The sequence below is a fragment of the Corythoichthys intestinalis genome, chromosome 12, assembly GCF_030265065.1.
Source record: "Corythoichthys intestinalis isolate RoL2023-P3 chromosome 12, ASM3026506v1, whole genome shotgun sequence".
Classification (NCBI taxonomy): domain Eukaryota; kingdom Metazoa; phylum Chordata; class Actinopteri; order Syngnathiformes; family Syngnathidae; genus Corythoichthys; species Corythoichthys intestinalis.
In genome coordinates, this window is record NC_080406.1 from 30,034,198 (window position 1) to 30,048,285 (window position 14,088).

Sequence of the window (14,088 nt, forward strand, 5' to 3'; positions counted from 1 at the left end):
TACAACTACTTCAGCTACTGGTACTTCTCCTGAGAGGAACACAGAAATTATTGGGATGGGTGTACTTGCTCTGGTTAAATTTACTGCCAGCAATTGCAAAGAGACATTTTGTGTTTTGTGAGTGGTGAACAGTAGATGACTGCATGGCTTCATCTGTTGGCCCATTGCGAGAATTCTGTTACGGCGAACGAACATTGAGTTTGTGCTTGAGCAAAGCCCTGTATCAAGGCCATGAATGTATGCTAGGCCCCTCTTTTCTCCTCTCCTATAGCAATAGGATTACTGTCCCAAAGGCATTTGAGGGCAACACAGGACCGAAAACTGCCAGCCCCAGCATAGTCTTTGTCCAGGTGCTGCCCAGCCGAGATCTTTTACTGGCTGTGTGTTGCAGCAAGCAGACGGGTGATAAAATTGGGAATCCACTGCTATTTCTTTGATTTATAAAAATGGCTCCCTCAGTGAAATGGGAGTATTTCCATTTGAGTAGCTACCCAGAGGTCAAGCGTAAAGTCATGAAGAGAACAAGACTGACTAGACAACAAATGAGTCCTATGCTCAATGCGTTGTTTATTTTTCTGGCCAAGTTTAGGACTGTTTATTTGTGTAGCTCAGAATTCTGACTCAGGTTTTAATTGCACAACAATGCTTGATAAATATTTTACATTTTTTTCCCCCTTTAAATCAGTGGGAGACCAACATCCAAAATGGAGGTGAAAACATCACTTCTAGACAACATGATTGGGGTGGGTGACATGGTCCTCCTGGAACCCTTGACCGAAGACTCCTTCCTAGAGAACCTGAGGAAGCGCTTTGACCACAATGAGATATATGTAAGTATATAGTTTGGTTTATTGATAATGTACTACATGTATTGTATGTATTAAGTTCATTTTTCAATTATAGGCACTTAGTCTCTGTTAAGAGAAAATAAGTGCAGACGTGACTGGTGTATTACCGGGGTTATGCTGGACTCGGAAGTGAATTACTCGGTACTGTTTTAGACGTGCTCCAAAAATCATTGACAGTCAAAAAAGTAAAAATCTGTTTACTTGTATCTACTCAAATGAAAACCTGTTAACTTCAAATTGTTCAAAAGCACTTTGTTGGAATTAAAAAAAAAAAAAAAAAAATTGGTTTCAGCTCCAGTCAATCTTATCCATTTGTCTTTTACGGTAGGTGAGAGTAGCAGCCTGTCTATAAGTAAACTATTTACTAAACTATTTATATGTCTCATAATGGGGACTGAGCTTCATACTCAGACTGTCTGGCTTCTCTAGACGTCAGCTGTGATGATTACACCTCCACTCTCGGTTGCTGTCAGCTCACTGTGCCCAAGGGATGATCTCAACTCATGCAGCAATGATAGCCAACGCAGTGCACTAGATATTTTCTTAAGACACAGCTCACTTCCCACAGGGGCTTTGAGCGAAGATTTTATATATATATAATTTAAAAAAAAAATACATTCTTGGTGTATGACACTCTCTGGAACTATGATTTCAGAGTTGCTCATTTTCTAAGTGAAGACTTTAATCTACTTTAACTGCTTATACTGAATTATTTGTATCACCTAGAGACATTTTTTTTTTTTTTTTAAATAATTATGAGCCTCAAATGTTCACGGACAAGTTTTCAGATGAACAATCTAAAATCGTTATACTGTAGTGAGTTGTTAAAGTATGGAGAAATATTGAGTTCCTTTGCTGTGACCTTTTTGGTCATCAAAAGCTTTCAGCGGCACATGACGATATTTAGATTGCAGTCAATTACAGTCTTTTGTAGCCGCCTGCCACACTTGAAAAGGCCCAAAGCTTTCTCCTGTGTGCTATTGAACGGGAGGCTGTGGGAGGTTTTAGCCACAGGCAAAGCCGTGCTGCACTCATTTTGGAGTGGATTACGCAACAAGCATTACCATGGACAGCAGAGAAAATGTTTCAGGTTGATGTGTGAAAATGCTATCCAGGCTCTGTTGTGAGCGTAGGAGTAGATAGCCGGTTATGCTCTCAGTGAGCTGAAGTGTTAGATTTCGTTCTGACGTTACATAAAGATGATTTTTTTTGCTGTTTTTTTGGCGGGTGTTTGAGGGTACTGAGAATCATTGCTTTGTACAATATTTATATATTTTTGCAAAGTTGAAATTTTTTAAGCATTTTCCCTTTGGATTTCAAATTGCATTTTTAATTTATTGCCATATTTTCAAAGCAGAATTCCCCATATTTTCAGTTATTTTCGACATTTGGCCTTGAAAAGCCCACAGGATGTTGTTCTGACCCCTTCCAAAAAAAATTTTTTTTTTTAGAATACCTTTTACTTTCTTTCCATTTAGCAGTATAACGGCAACAAATGTTTCTGACAAAATGAAAAGGAAGGATTTTTTTATTTTATTTTTTTTAAACGTTCTGCTGAAAAATGATTGTGAATTTATTAGGATTTGTGACACCTAAGATTATAAAACAAAAACAAGAGTAAGTGATTTTATGGGCATACAACAACGAAACAGTTAGCGACGGCAACTCAATGCAGTACTCGAGTTAAATGTGAAGTTTTCACTCGTGTTCACACTTTCTACTACGTACTGTGACACGTGATCTGTTTATATCATACATGTACTATACATAAAGCATTCTGTTCGAGTGTAACATACCCAAATTTGTCCGACTTAGCTTCCAGAGGTTTTGCTACGGCCACAGTTTCTGAAAATGTTTTAGTGACTTCTTCACTGCAGGCGTTGCAGGCCTCAACATTGTATTAGTGATCTTTAGCTAAGAAAAGCTGAAGCAAACAGAATATGTTCCATTGTTATTAAAAACTCCGGTTCGTTTTCAATTTTTGTTTTTTGTTTTTAATAACTGTCGGCACAGTTACAATCAAAATGTTTCCCAATTTTTTCCTTATAGACTTACATTGGCAGTGTGGTGATCTCCGTGAACCCCTACAGGTCACTGCCCATCTACAGCCCCGAAAAAGTGGAAGAGTATCGCAACAGAAACTTCTATGAACTTAGTCCACACATGTGAGTGCCCTTTTGTTCATTTGTCTGAGTTACACTTTGAGTATTTTCTTTATTGATTGTCTTTGGCATGACTCCAACACCCAACCACCAATTCCCCCAAAATTTTTTATAGATAGTAGTACTAGTGCTTTGTCTTCATGTGATCTGCGATTGATCGGCGACCAGTCCAGGGTCCAAGACAGCTGTGCTTCAGCTAATCCGCTGACCCTAAAAAGGATAAGCGGATGGCGATGTTCAGCTGTATCTGTTGGTCAAAGCCAGTGAATTGCACATCTTTACAAAGATTACTATCAAAGTGCACTCTGTGACTAATGAGGAGGGGCCAGGGGGAATGATCAGAAGGGCACTTGCTCTTGTAGTCTTAAGTCAGACTGGAGCTCCCCTGGCCATTCAGCTCTTTGGCCGACCATCTGTCCGAGAGCAATGTTACGTCAGCGTCGCTGTAAGGCTGCCAAGTCCAAACAAAGCTCAACACTCATCAATTAGCCGGCTAGGTCTCTGGTCTGGAGCCCTCGAGACACATTGGAAGGGGAATACCATTGTCCCTCATTAGACACGTGCTAAGTAGATAAAAGCAGAATTTGGTTTATTTACTACTTGGAAAAAAAAAGTCTAAACGGCTTTCTGAGATTTTTTTTTTAATACCTTTGTATTTTGTGTTTTCGCATACAATACAGTATGTTTAATATGCTGAGTCGGTCCAATAAAAAAAGACAATAGACTAGAATGGTCAGGTGAGTGCATATCTCTGCCATGGCCCAACAATTGCAATTTTGACAAAAATACAGGTCTGGATCGTGATCAAAATACTCAACAATTTGCCCTCTGGTTATATTAAAGCAACTAGTCATGGGAATCATAAACCGGTTTGTTTTGATAACAGGTTCATGTACTTCGATTCCTAAGAATTGTTTGCTTGCTTGAATATTCATCTTATCACTTCATCTGTTAAATGAGGAATAAGGTCACATTGTGTATATATATCCATAATATATATATTTGTATCTGATTTCTTTTTCCTGATAAATATGAAGATCGTGAAGGTTTTGTAAAGGCCTTTAGTCAAATTTTCATTTTCATTCAATTCGGTCTCATGCCATTTCCATAACAAAACCTCTCTGTAGAAAGATAAAATAAGTAAATTATATGCAAATGTCATTCTGTGCTTTGCTGCAGTCAGAGAAGTGCAAACAATGAGTTCGAGCTGTATCCATACAATCCTTGGTTATATTTTGTTTTGAGACTATTAGCACTCAACATTTGTAAATGATCTGGCTTTCCTCTTATTGTTATAAATGCATGTTATAAGACCCCAGCCTTCTCTAGGCAAGGTCATAGACTTCATAATGATCATTATGAAGTCTATGGTAAGGTTGTCCGTAATTGTCAATTAATTTGCTACGCAAGTAAAAGTACATTTGCTTTATGGATTGAAGAAGTAATTCCTTATACATATTTAACATGAATGTGCAATTGGCTTTCAAGCAGATTACATCTTGCTTAGTTAGAGGATCTTCCATAAAAGATCTTCTGTTGATAGCAGGTAAATATTATTTCAACATGCAGCAAAATGTATCCTTATTTTCTGGTCATACCATATGGGTTTAACTTGGCTATGGCTTTGCATTGATCACTGCAAACTGAAAACTACCGAGAAATGACGATCCAAAGTTTCTTAGTTCCACATTAGATTTTTGTTGTGTTGCAGTCTGCAGCTACATATATTGATTGACCAAGTGTTTTTGAATTCAACTCATTTTCAAATTTTCAAAAGAAATAAACAAATTGAGATTGAATTCACATTTTTATATACAAATTCGAAGTATTATGAAGTTAAATCTGATTCTCATTTGAGGGAATGAATGTAAAACCTTAAATTGAGAATACACATGCTTGCCTGTCTGTAACCTTTTGACTTTTATGCATTTGACACCATAGTGATAATGCACACATGCACTATAAGTAAATATCACTTCTGTGTCAACCGGTGACACATTTTGAAAGTAAATGTTCTCATCACAGCTTTGTTCGCAGCACTCACATGTTACAATAAGTTCTAATCAGTTGAAATTTTATTAGAAAATCATCCATCTCTTCTCATAGGGAAGCACTTGTCTATTGTTGAACTCATCAAATTCAATTCAGTTCCATCTGCCAGATGCGGCATCTGTAAATTAACAGGTGCTCTCTAGAGATGTACTTTTCTCTTCCACCAATGAAGGTGAGGCATTATGGATGAATCTAATTAGTACCCTTTGCCCAAGCACACAGCCATTACAGATGGGCTGGAGTCCACTGTTGCCAAGGCCAGACACAGATTGAAAGTATGGGCGTGTAGTCTCTGGGGTAAGATCCTATTTTCCAAATGTTCAGTGACGTATTGAAGTGTCAAATCCTTCCATCCCTCAATGGCGTCATATTTAACTAAAGGGCAATTTGCCAAGGCCTGTGTTTGTGTATATTTCGGGGCTTCCAGCTTGTAGGCACAGTGCCACTTGACATTGTTTTGCAGATGACAAAAATAAATATCCAACATAAACACGGTCAAGTCCTTGTTGGAGGAACATCCTACCCGGTTCCATTCACATAGGATTTTATACATGCACATACTCATTTGCTGTGCTGTACCAAATGTTAACTTTCAGGCCATAATTATCACAGAGGACCCTTGGCCACCCTGGAAGACTCATCAGAAGACAAAATAAAGCTTTTGTATGCCACAAAAACGGCATAGCGTTTTGCTGATTTTGCACTTTTGTTCTGAATCATAAGTACTTGAATATAATGTTCGCCTTGTAAATTTACAAGTTGGCTGAACTTTAGTCTATACCTGATTAATGGCACCACACCTTGGTTTGCCTTTCACTGCTCATCTGAGCCAACCTTTGTTGCATGTGCATTAATTACTCCTGAACTTTGTACCAAGCTTTTCTGTTCAAGTTTTGTCTCAAAGTTTTGTGTAGATGGATGAGTTCCCAAATTCAGTTAGATGTATATTATAGGAAAGACGCCCTGACCACAACCTCTCTGTAATTGATGGGCAATGTGTTGAGGGTGTGGTCCGCCTCTTGCCAAAAGTCAGCTCAGATAGGCTACAGCTCCCCCACCAGCCATAAACCAAAACAGAGCAAATGACACCGGAAATGAAAGGACGGATGCTTAGTCATTTGGATACAAATATTACCCTTTCTGCATTCATCAAGAATAATGTTTATGTGCCACATTGTGATCACTTTGTTGGCATGCTTATATAATCACCACAGCAGCAACAAACCTATTTGTCAGTAGCTTGAAGTAGGCACTTACTGAAATGGCATTTTGACTCAGGTGGGTAGATTGTGTTGGCGTGATGATGAGATCAGTGAGAAAAACAGAGAAAGCACTGGGAAAGACAGCTTCCTCCTTTAACGCTTGTAACTGCGGATGAAATTTAGTGTTTGGTTAGTAAGAGACTAATTGCATACCTGGGTAAAATGATCAGAACTCACTTAGTCTACAGCGTTTGCAGTTATAACTGCAGTTAACAGGTTAATTTTGTCACAGTGATTATTAGGGATGTCCTGCATATTTTTCCACCTGACTCTGAGTCAGTCACATGATTTTTGAGAATCTGCCGATAACGAGTCCCGATCCAATGCTGAAAAAAAAGATATATATTTTTCTTCGCATTGTTATTGACCAAAACTACAATGAGAACAAGTTTCCGCTCCTTAGTGGTCTGTTTTTCAGTGACAGATTTTACCAATATTTAGGATCTCTCACTGTGACTTGACCCTGATCATTTCCTTTGTGTTTTTAACAACTGGCATTAAAAATCCATCAGGAACCTTCAAACTGAAATTTAATACTGCCCTGTAGATATATGCATCCTGATAAAGAAACAGATGGAATTGAAGGAATTGAATGAGGGAACCTGTGTAAAGTCATGCGAGGTAGCATGCGAATGGTCGAATTAACTCAAATGAGCTGATAAACAGATTTGGGAGTGATTAATGTGAAGAGGATTCAATAACTTCTGGTGTAAAAACGAGTACAGTAGTGCCTCGACATCCAATCTTTTCGACATCCGATGTAAAATTTGACACACCATTTGTTTCTACATCCGATGACATGCTCGAAATACGACGATCTATGACAGCGGCGCAGTTTCTTTGTTTTTCCACAAGAAGGACGCACAGAAGATTTTCTTGTGAGAGCAATCAACATGGGTTCCAATAATGTTAGTGCAGGTGGGGGGAAAAAAGTGATGCTCGTCGTTTTAAGTTTAGGTAACTATTATTATTGTGGTAACATCGCTAAAGAAATCACCAGCTTTGTCAGGTTTCTAGTCATTTATTCCATCAACTTCTGCAACACAACACGCCTACTGTCCCCCGCAGCTGAGTTGAAGTGAAAGTAAAAAGACCATTCTATCAAGTCAGCAACACGATGCGTTCAGGAACACCACACAAAATGAGTCACCACTTTAGAACCCAATTCATTATATTATTACAGTTTTTGTTATTATTACTATTGATATACCATTATTCCATTTTTTTATTCACAATTTACTTGTTTTGCTCTGTTTAATTGCTATTCGCAATAGTACCAGCAGTATTTATTAAGGATTTAGTGTAGGTTTTCGGGCAGTGGAATGAATTAATGCAATTATAATGTATTCTTATGGGAAAATCCTGCTCGACATACGACCATTTCTATTTACAAACTAGGTCCGGGATCGAATTAACTTCGTATGTAGAGGTACCACTGTATTTTGCTCGGGCTTACAAAAAAGGCCAGATTTAGAGAAGCTTCTGATAAGTGGCTTTGATGTCAGTCATTGTGTTGCAGTGCAGCTTGCATCAGCTAATGCGCACTGCCTGTGTTTGGCAAAATAGATTGTGATCCGAGCAAAATTTATCGTGATTGTTTTGCAATGTGAAATAGTACAGTCTTACAAGCACCGTAGGAAAAATAGTCACCAGATAAAGAAATTCAGGTTGATAAGATAGATGATTTTTTTTTTTTTCCTGTTTTAGATTATACAGTGTCAAATGCATTAGTTGTAAATGTGTCAATGTCTTTAATGTTTTTTTGTATTGGTTGTATAGGAGATGCAATGCTTTGTTTTTACTTTTTATTCTGTAATTTCATCAGTTTTTTTTTCCTGACAGTGCAATATTATGTTTTAAATATACAATATGCGAAGAACTTATAATTCAGATTGAACCATTTTTCATTTTAAGGGCTTTTTGTACATTGCAGCCAGACCAACAATGATGATGTTGTCTTAAAATATGTTAACTGGGTCACATTGTTGCCTACAAGCCACTGTTTTTTTTTTTTCAAATTTTGCCAAATATCTTGTTGCCAAATTAGTTTATTTCTGCGTGTATGCATGTCTATGTAAAATTGAATTATTGTAGTCATTATCCCATGTAAACATAAAAATGGATTTTGTCCACTTGATTTTAATATTACAGTGTATCACAAAAGTGAGTACACCCCCCGCATTTCTACAGATATTTAAGTATATCTTTTAATGGGACAACACTGAAAAAAATGACACTTTGACCCAATTAAAAGTAGTCTGTGTGCAGCTTATATAATAGTTAATTTATTTTCCCCTCAAGATAACTCAAAATATAGCCATTAATATCTAAACCCCTGGCAACAAAAATGAGTACACCGCATGGGAACTACGTACATCCCTAAATGTCCAAATTGAGTACTGCTTGTCATTTTGCCTCCAAAATGTCATGTGACTCATTACAGGGGTGCTGTCAGCATTGCTGCAGAGATTGAAGAGGTGGGGGGTCAGCCTGTTAGTGCTCAGACCATACGCCGCACTCTCCATCAAATTGGTGTGCATAGCTGTCACCCCAGGAGGAGGCCTCTTCTGAAGACGGTACACAAGAAAGCCCGCCTGTCTCATTAGACCATAGGACATGGTTCCAGTAATCCATGTGCTTTGTTGACATGTCTTCAGAAAACTCTTTGCGGGCTTTCTTGTGTACCGTCTTCAGAAGAGGCTTCCTCCTTGGGTGACAGCCATGCACACCAATTTGATGTAGAGTGTGGCGTATAGTCTAAGCACTAACTGGAAGAAAGCCCGCAAACACTTTCCTGAAGACATGTCAACAAAGCACATGGATTACTGGAACCATGTCCTATGGTCTGATGAGACAGGCGGGCTTTCTTGTGTACCGTCTTTAGAAGAGGCCTCCTCCTGGGTTGACAGCCATGCACACCAATTTGATGTAGAGTATTGTGACGGCCCCGGGCCATTTAATAGTAAATTTTCTGAGCCTCTTCCAGTCAGCTGATCGTCGCCTCCACCAGCTGGCTGCTTCCCCTCCCACTATGACGAAAGCTGATCGACGTAGGACGGACCGACGATGTCGCCGCCGCTGATTGGCCAAGAAAAAGGCGCCAAGCTTCTTAAACCTGCTGCTGTCAATGCTCTAGGAGGTCGCATTTGACAGCATTCTGCCGCGTTCCTCCTCGCCAGCTGTTTGCTCGCCATTCACTCTCGTTTGCATTTGATCACTAGTCTGATACACTCCCGCTCTTTCGGTGAGGTCTTTTGTGTTTATTCGTTATTGGATCTTTTTTGTTTACCACTGTAAATAAGAGCACTGAAGCAAGTAGGGGTAAGTCACCATTTCTGTTCAACCCGTTTTCACCTGTTTTGTATAGCGTAGGAAGCTAGGTTAGCGGCTGTCTTTTCTTTGTTCTTTTTCATGATTAGGGTTTAGTTAGCGGGTGGGGTTTAAGTCTAAATTCCTTTTGTTTGTTGTTTTGGTCTGGGCTTACCCTGAAGCCGCACTTCATCCGCATTTTGTACATATTCATTGCGAGTTTGATTGTTGTGTAAATAAATGTGTGTCCACTTGTACATTTGTGTGGCTCGTTTTATGTTACGCCCTTAGCAAGCCGTCCGTGGGACGTAACAAGTATGGTGTGGTGTATGGTCTGAGCACTAACAGGCTGACCCCCCACCTCTACAATGTCTGCAGCAATGCTGACAGCACTCCTGTAACGAGTCACATGACATTTTGGAGGAAAAATGACAAGCAATACTCAATTTGGACATTTAGGGATGTACGTAGTTTCTAAAGGGTGTACTCACTTTTGCCAGGGGTTTAGATATTAATGGCTATATTTTGAGTTATTTTGAGGGGAAAATAAATTAACTCTATTACATAAGCTGCACACAGACTGATTTTCATTGTGTCATAGTGTCATTTTTTCAGTGTTGTCCCATGAAAAGATATACTTAAATATCTGCAGAAATGCGAGGGATGTACTCACTTTTGTGATGCACTGTACATTGGCTAAGTTGAGGTCATCTTTGGCTTTTGAGTATGAATGAGGCTTTAGGTGGTGGGGACTGGCCCTGGGAGTGACACGGGTCTCGGTGAAAAAACGTAGGATTTTGTTAGTAATGGCAAAGTACCATGAGCCAGGCTGAACACGAATCTCTAGGCTTCGGTATTGACTGTCCAGCTTGTGCATGAATGTGTTTGTGTTTGTTTTTGTTGACATTTTTTCAATCAAGCAAGTGCACCAACGGCTATGTCTGTACTGTATCACTGATCAGGGCAATACAATATGTTCTAGTATCAATGGTAGTGGATTTCAAAGTTAGAATTAATTTGAAAAAAATAATAAAAGTAATTCAAACAGTATAAACACAAAGTTCGGCATCCTAAAATGCAGCAACTTTGTGAAAAGCCTCATTATATTTTACTGTGTCATCAGCAGTCTCCAAAGACTCTTTTAGCAGCAGAATAAGACATTGAAAGCAGCATCAATACAAGAATTTCCACAAAATCTCAATCCTGCTGCTTTTTGAGTCATAAAATGAAGTCTTGATCTTCCATTTCCATTTTCCTGTGGCTTTGCTAATGTGGCTATGTATCCCCCAAGTATATTGTGTAGCCAGGACATTAGGTTTCATCCATGTGCTGCACCATTTATTACGAGGAAATCTCATGACTCAGGCATTCAGTCACATTCAGTCCACTCAGCAGTCATTTTCAAACTAAAATTTTGGGGTTTGTGTGCAAAATGTCTTTGCTTTCAAGTAAGTTCCCTCTGTCAGCCCACCGGTTTTAACCAAACATCTAGAATAAAGCAAGGATTTGAGGCGCTTCATTTGAGTTTTAATTAAGAATATAGTTATTCTGGATGTCCCTCATTATGCTGTTCTGTAGTCTGTTCTTCTTACCACCTGTTTTACAACACAATGTCATAACCATTCACATCTGGGCTACATCTGTAAGAACCCAAAGTCTTTTGTGGATGTGTGCTGCCTGGCCACACACATTGGCTGGTTTTCCCATGCTCCCTTAATGGAAGTACAGTATGTATATATATATATATATGTATATGTGTATATGTATATATGTATATGTATATGTATATATGTATATGTATATGTATATATGTATATGTATATATGTATATGTATATATGTATATGTATATATGTATATATGTGTATATGTATATATGTGTGTATATATATATATGTATATGTATATGTATATATGTATATATGTATATATTAGGGGTGTCAAACGATTAACATTTTTAATCGAGTTAATTGCAGCTCAAAATTTAATTAATCGTAATTAATCGCAATTAATCGCAATTCAAACCATCTATAAAATATGCCATATTTTTCGGTAAATTATTGTTGGAATGGAAAGATAAGACTGAGATGGATATATATATATATATTCAACATATGGTACATAAGTACGGTGTTTCTTTATTATAACAATAAATCAACAAGATGGCATTACCATTATTAACATTCTGTTAAAGCGATCCATGGATAGAAAGACTTGTAGTTCTTAAAAGATAAATAAAAATAATAAAATATATAAATATTTATAAAAATTTATAGAAAATAAAAGATAATAACTAGTACAAGTTATAGAAATTTTATATTAAAACCCCTCTTCATGTTTTCGTTTTAATAAAATTTGTAAAATTTTCAGTCAAAAAACAAAGTAGTAGCCCGCCATTGTTGATGTCAATAATTACTTACACAATGCTCATGGTTGCTGAAGCCTATAAAATCACCCAAGCACCCAAGCGCAAGCAGAGGGCGGCAAAACTCCGAAAAACACAACAAGTGCACCTTTCACTTTGCAGTCCTTTTTGCTGTCCTTTGTTTGAGCGGGGCATTTGTGCGTTAATTGCGTCAAATATTTTAACGGGATTAATTTTAAAAAATTAATTACCGCTCGTTAACGCGATAATTTTGACACCCCTCATGTATATATATGTAAAATGTTTTTATTATTTTTTCAATGGATAGATATAGTTATACGTTCCTGGGTGTGTGCGCGTTTTTAAGGTTGATCAAAGCAGCCTCCTCATCCACCTGGTCTTTCGGAAGTTGTTTCCTTGGCTGTTGCAGAAGCCACAGCAAAGCCTGATCAGTCAGAGATCACAGGCTACTCTCCTGCCGCTGACTTAAAATAGAAACTGCTGAATAGAGCAGTCTTGTTCTCTGGTTGTCAGTTTTAGGAATAGTTAAAGGTGTGTTCCTCTAAATTAAATGGCAATGCAAATGTGAATCATTTTTCTGGTTGGCTTTCATGAAAGAGGGGGCACTTTTGGCCTTTGTAGTATATGTTTACTGGTGGTTACAAATGTGAACAAAGTGCACAAATTTGTACTGTAAAGACATTTAACGGACCCCTTATATCCCAGGTACCAAAATTTTCTTGAGGACTGGCTGAACTATTTTCTATCGCTGATGTCATGCTGTTGTGGTTTTTCTTCACCACTGCCACGTGTCTATCCAAATTACAGCCTGTAGCCTGACGTGAAGGGGAAGTGCCAAGCACAACTTATGGTCTTGGGCCTGGTCCCTGTCTCAGCCCTGATTTCCCAGTTTCAAACACAAATTGAGATGAAGTAGGATTTCAGTCCCTTGTTCACTTCAGTTTGGGGATGACCACAATACTTTAAAACCTCACTGCCTTATTTTACCTATACTGTATACTGAGACGACTATTGGTTCTTTTGCATGTATAAAGAATTTGTAACTTAACAAAACGTATCCATCTTGTCTGGCTGTGACTCGCTTGCAGTCCCTTGCAAGGGACCTCCCAACCTTTTTTTTTCCCTCTGGTACCCTCATCCTTAGGCCCAGTTTCCCCCCTTAGGCAGGATAATTGTAGAATGGTTTGCTCATTGTCAGGATCAAGTCAGGCGACAGAAGGCTTTTCACAAAGAAGACATCTGCCGCACTGTTCTGCCCTTTTCAGTTCTGTTCTTATGTTCTTTGGCAAGTCTTGCGAAGTGCAAACTGATGAGCTAAGAATGAGAGCTATTAGTTTATACAACTCAAATGTTACTTGGTACTTGGTTACTTGGCTAATGGCTTTGATATACAAATTTAATGCAGGGGAAACTGGATTTCAATTTAATCCAAAATAGACGTGTGCCGATTACCGGTGTCAAGGTATAACCGTGGTATGAAAATGTCAAGGTTTCAAAACCGCCAAATTTTCCGTGATGCCGTCCCTAAGGTATTGGCTATTTTTTTATGTCCCAAAAATACAGGGAGTAATCCCTCGCTTGCAGCTGCAAGGCTTAACCCTCCCCCACCGGTTGTTGCTCAGTGTCAGTGAGTCAGCTGCGCTGCACAATGGCTGGAGGAGGTGAAACTCCTCAAATTTTTCCCCCGCTGGTAAGGGCATACTTCGGCTACAGAAAAGTTAGACGGCCACGGCTTAGAGGAGGAGGGCCAACCAACATGTAAAACATGTTTGCGGAGGTGGGCTGCCGAAGAGGCAGAACTTCCAATATGATTTCGCATTTATACAAAAATTAAAGGTTGGTAAAACCTGTCATGAACGTTTCCCACCAGCTACAAGTGTTAACTCCAGCGTGTAAAGTTTGTCTAGCAGTAGGAAAAAGTGTTGTTCTCTGGCACCTGTCTATGTTGAGAAAGAGAATGTGTGTATAATGTAAACATGATATGACTCGTACACACATGCTTTTTATGGAAAATAATTCAATTATTTTTGTTCTGATTGCAATAATGTTGAGCTTTGGCTGTGGGTTTAG

At 38.6% G+C, this 14,088-nt stretch overlaps 1 protein-coding gene across 4 annotated transcripts in view; it reads left to right on the forward strand.

Annotated features, from left to right (window-relative positions):
• The window catches only part of myo1b (myosin IB), a 75,538-nt gene that overhangs the window by 10,983 nt on the left and 50,467 nt on the right, over positions 1-14,088 (forward strand). For all 4 annotated transcript variants that reach the window (XM_057851938.1, XM_057851939.1, XM_057851941.1 and 1 more), the window contains exons 2-3: positions 686-830; positions 2,898-3,013. In XM_057851938.1, the coding sequence (XP_057707921.1) occupies positions 705-830; positions 2,898-3,013 (242 nt within the window). In that variant the 5' untranslated portion in view covers positions 686-704. The remainder of the gene's footprint in view (positions 1-685; positions 831-2,897; positions 3,014-14,088) is intronic.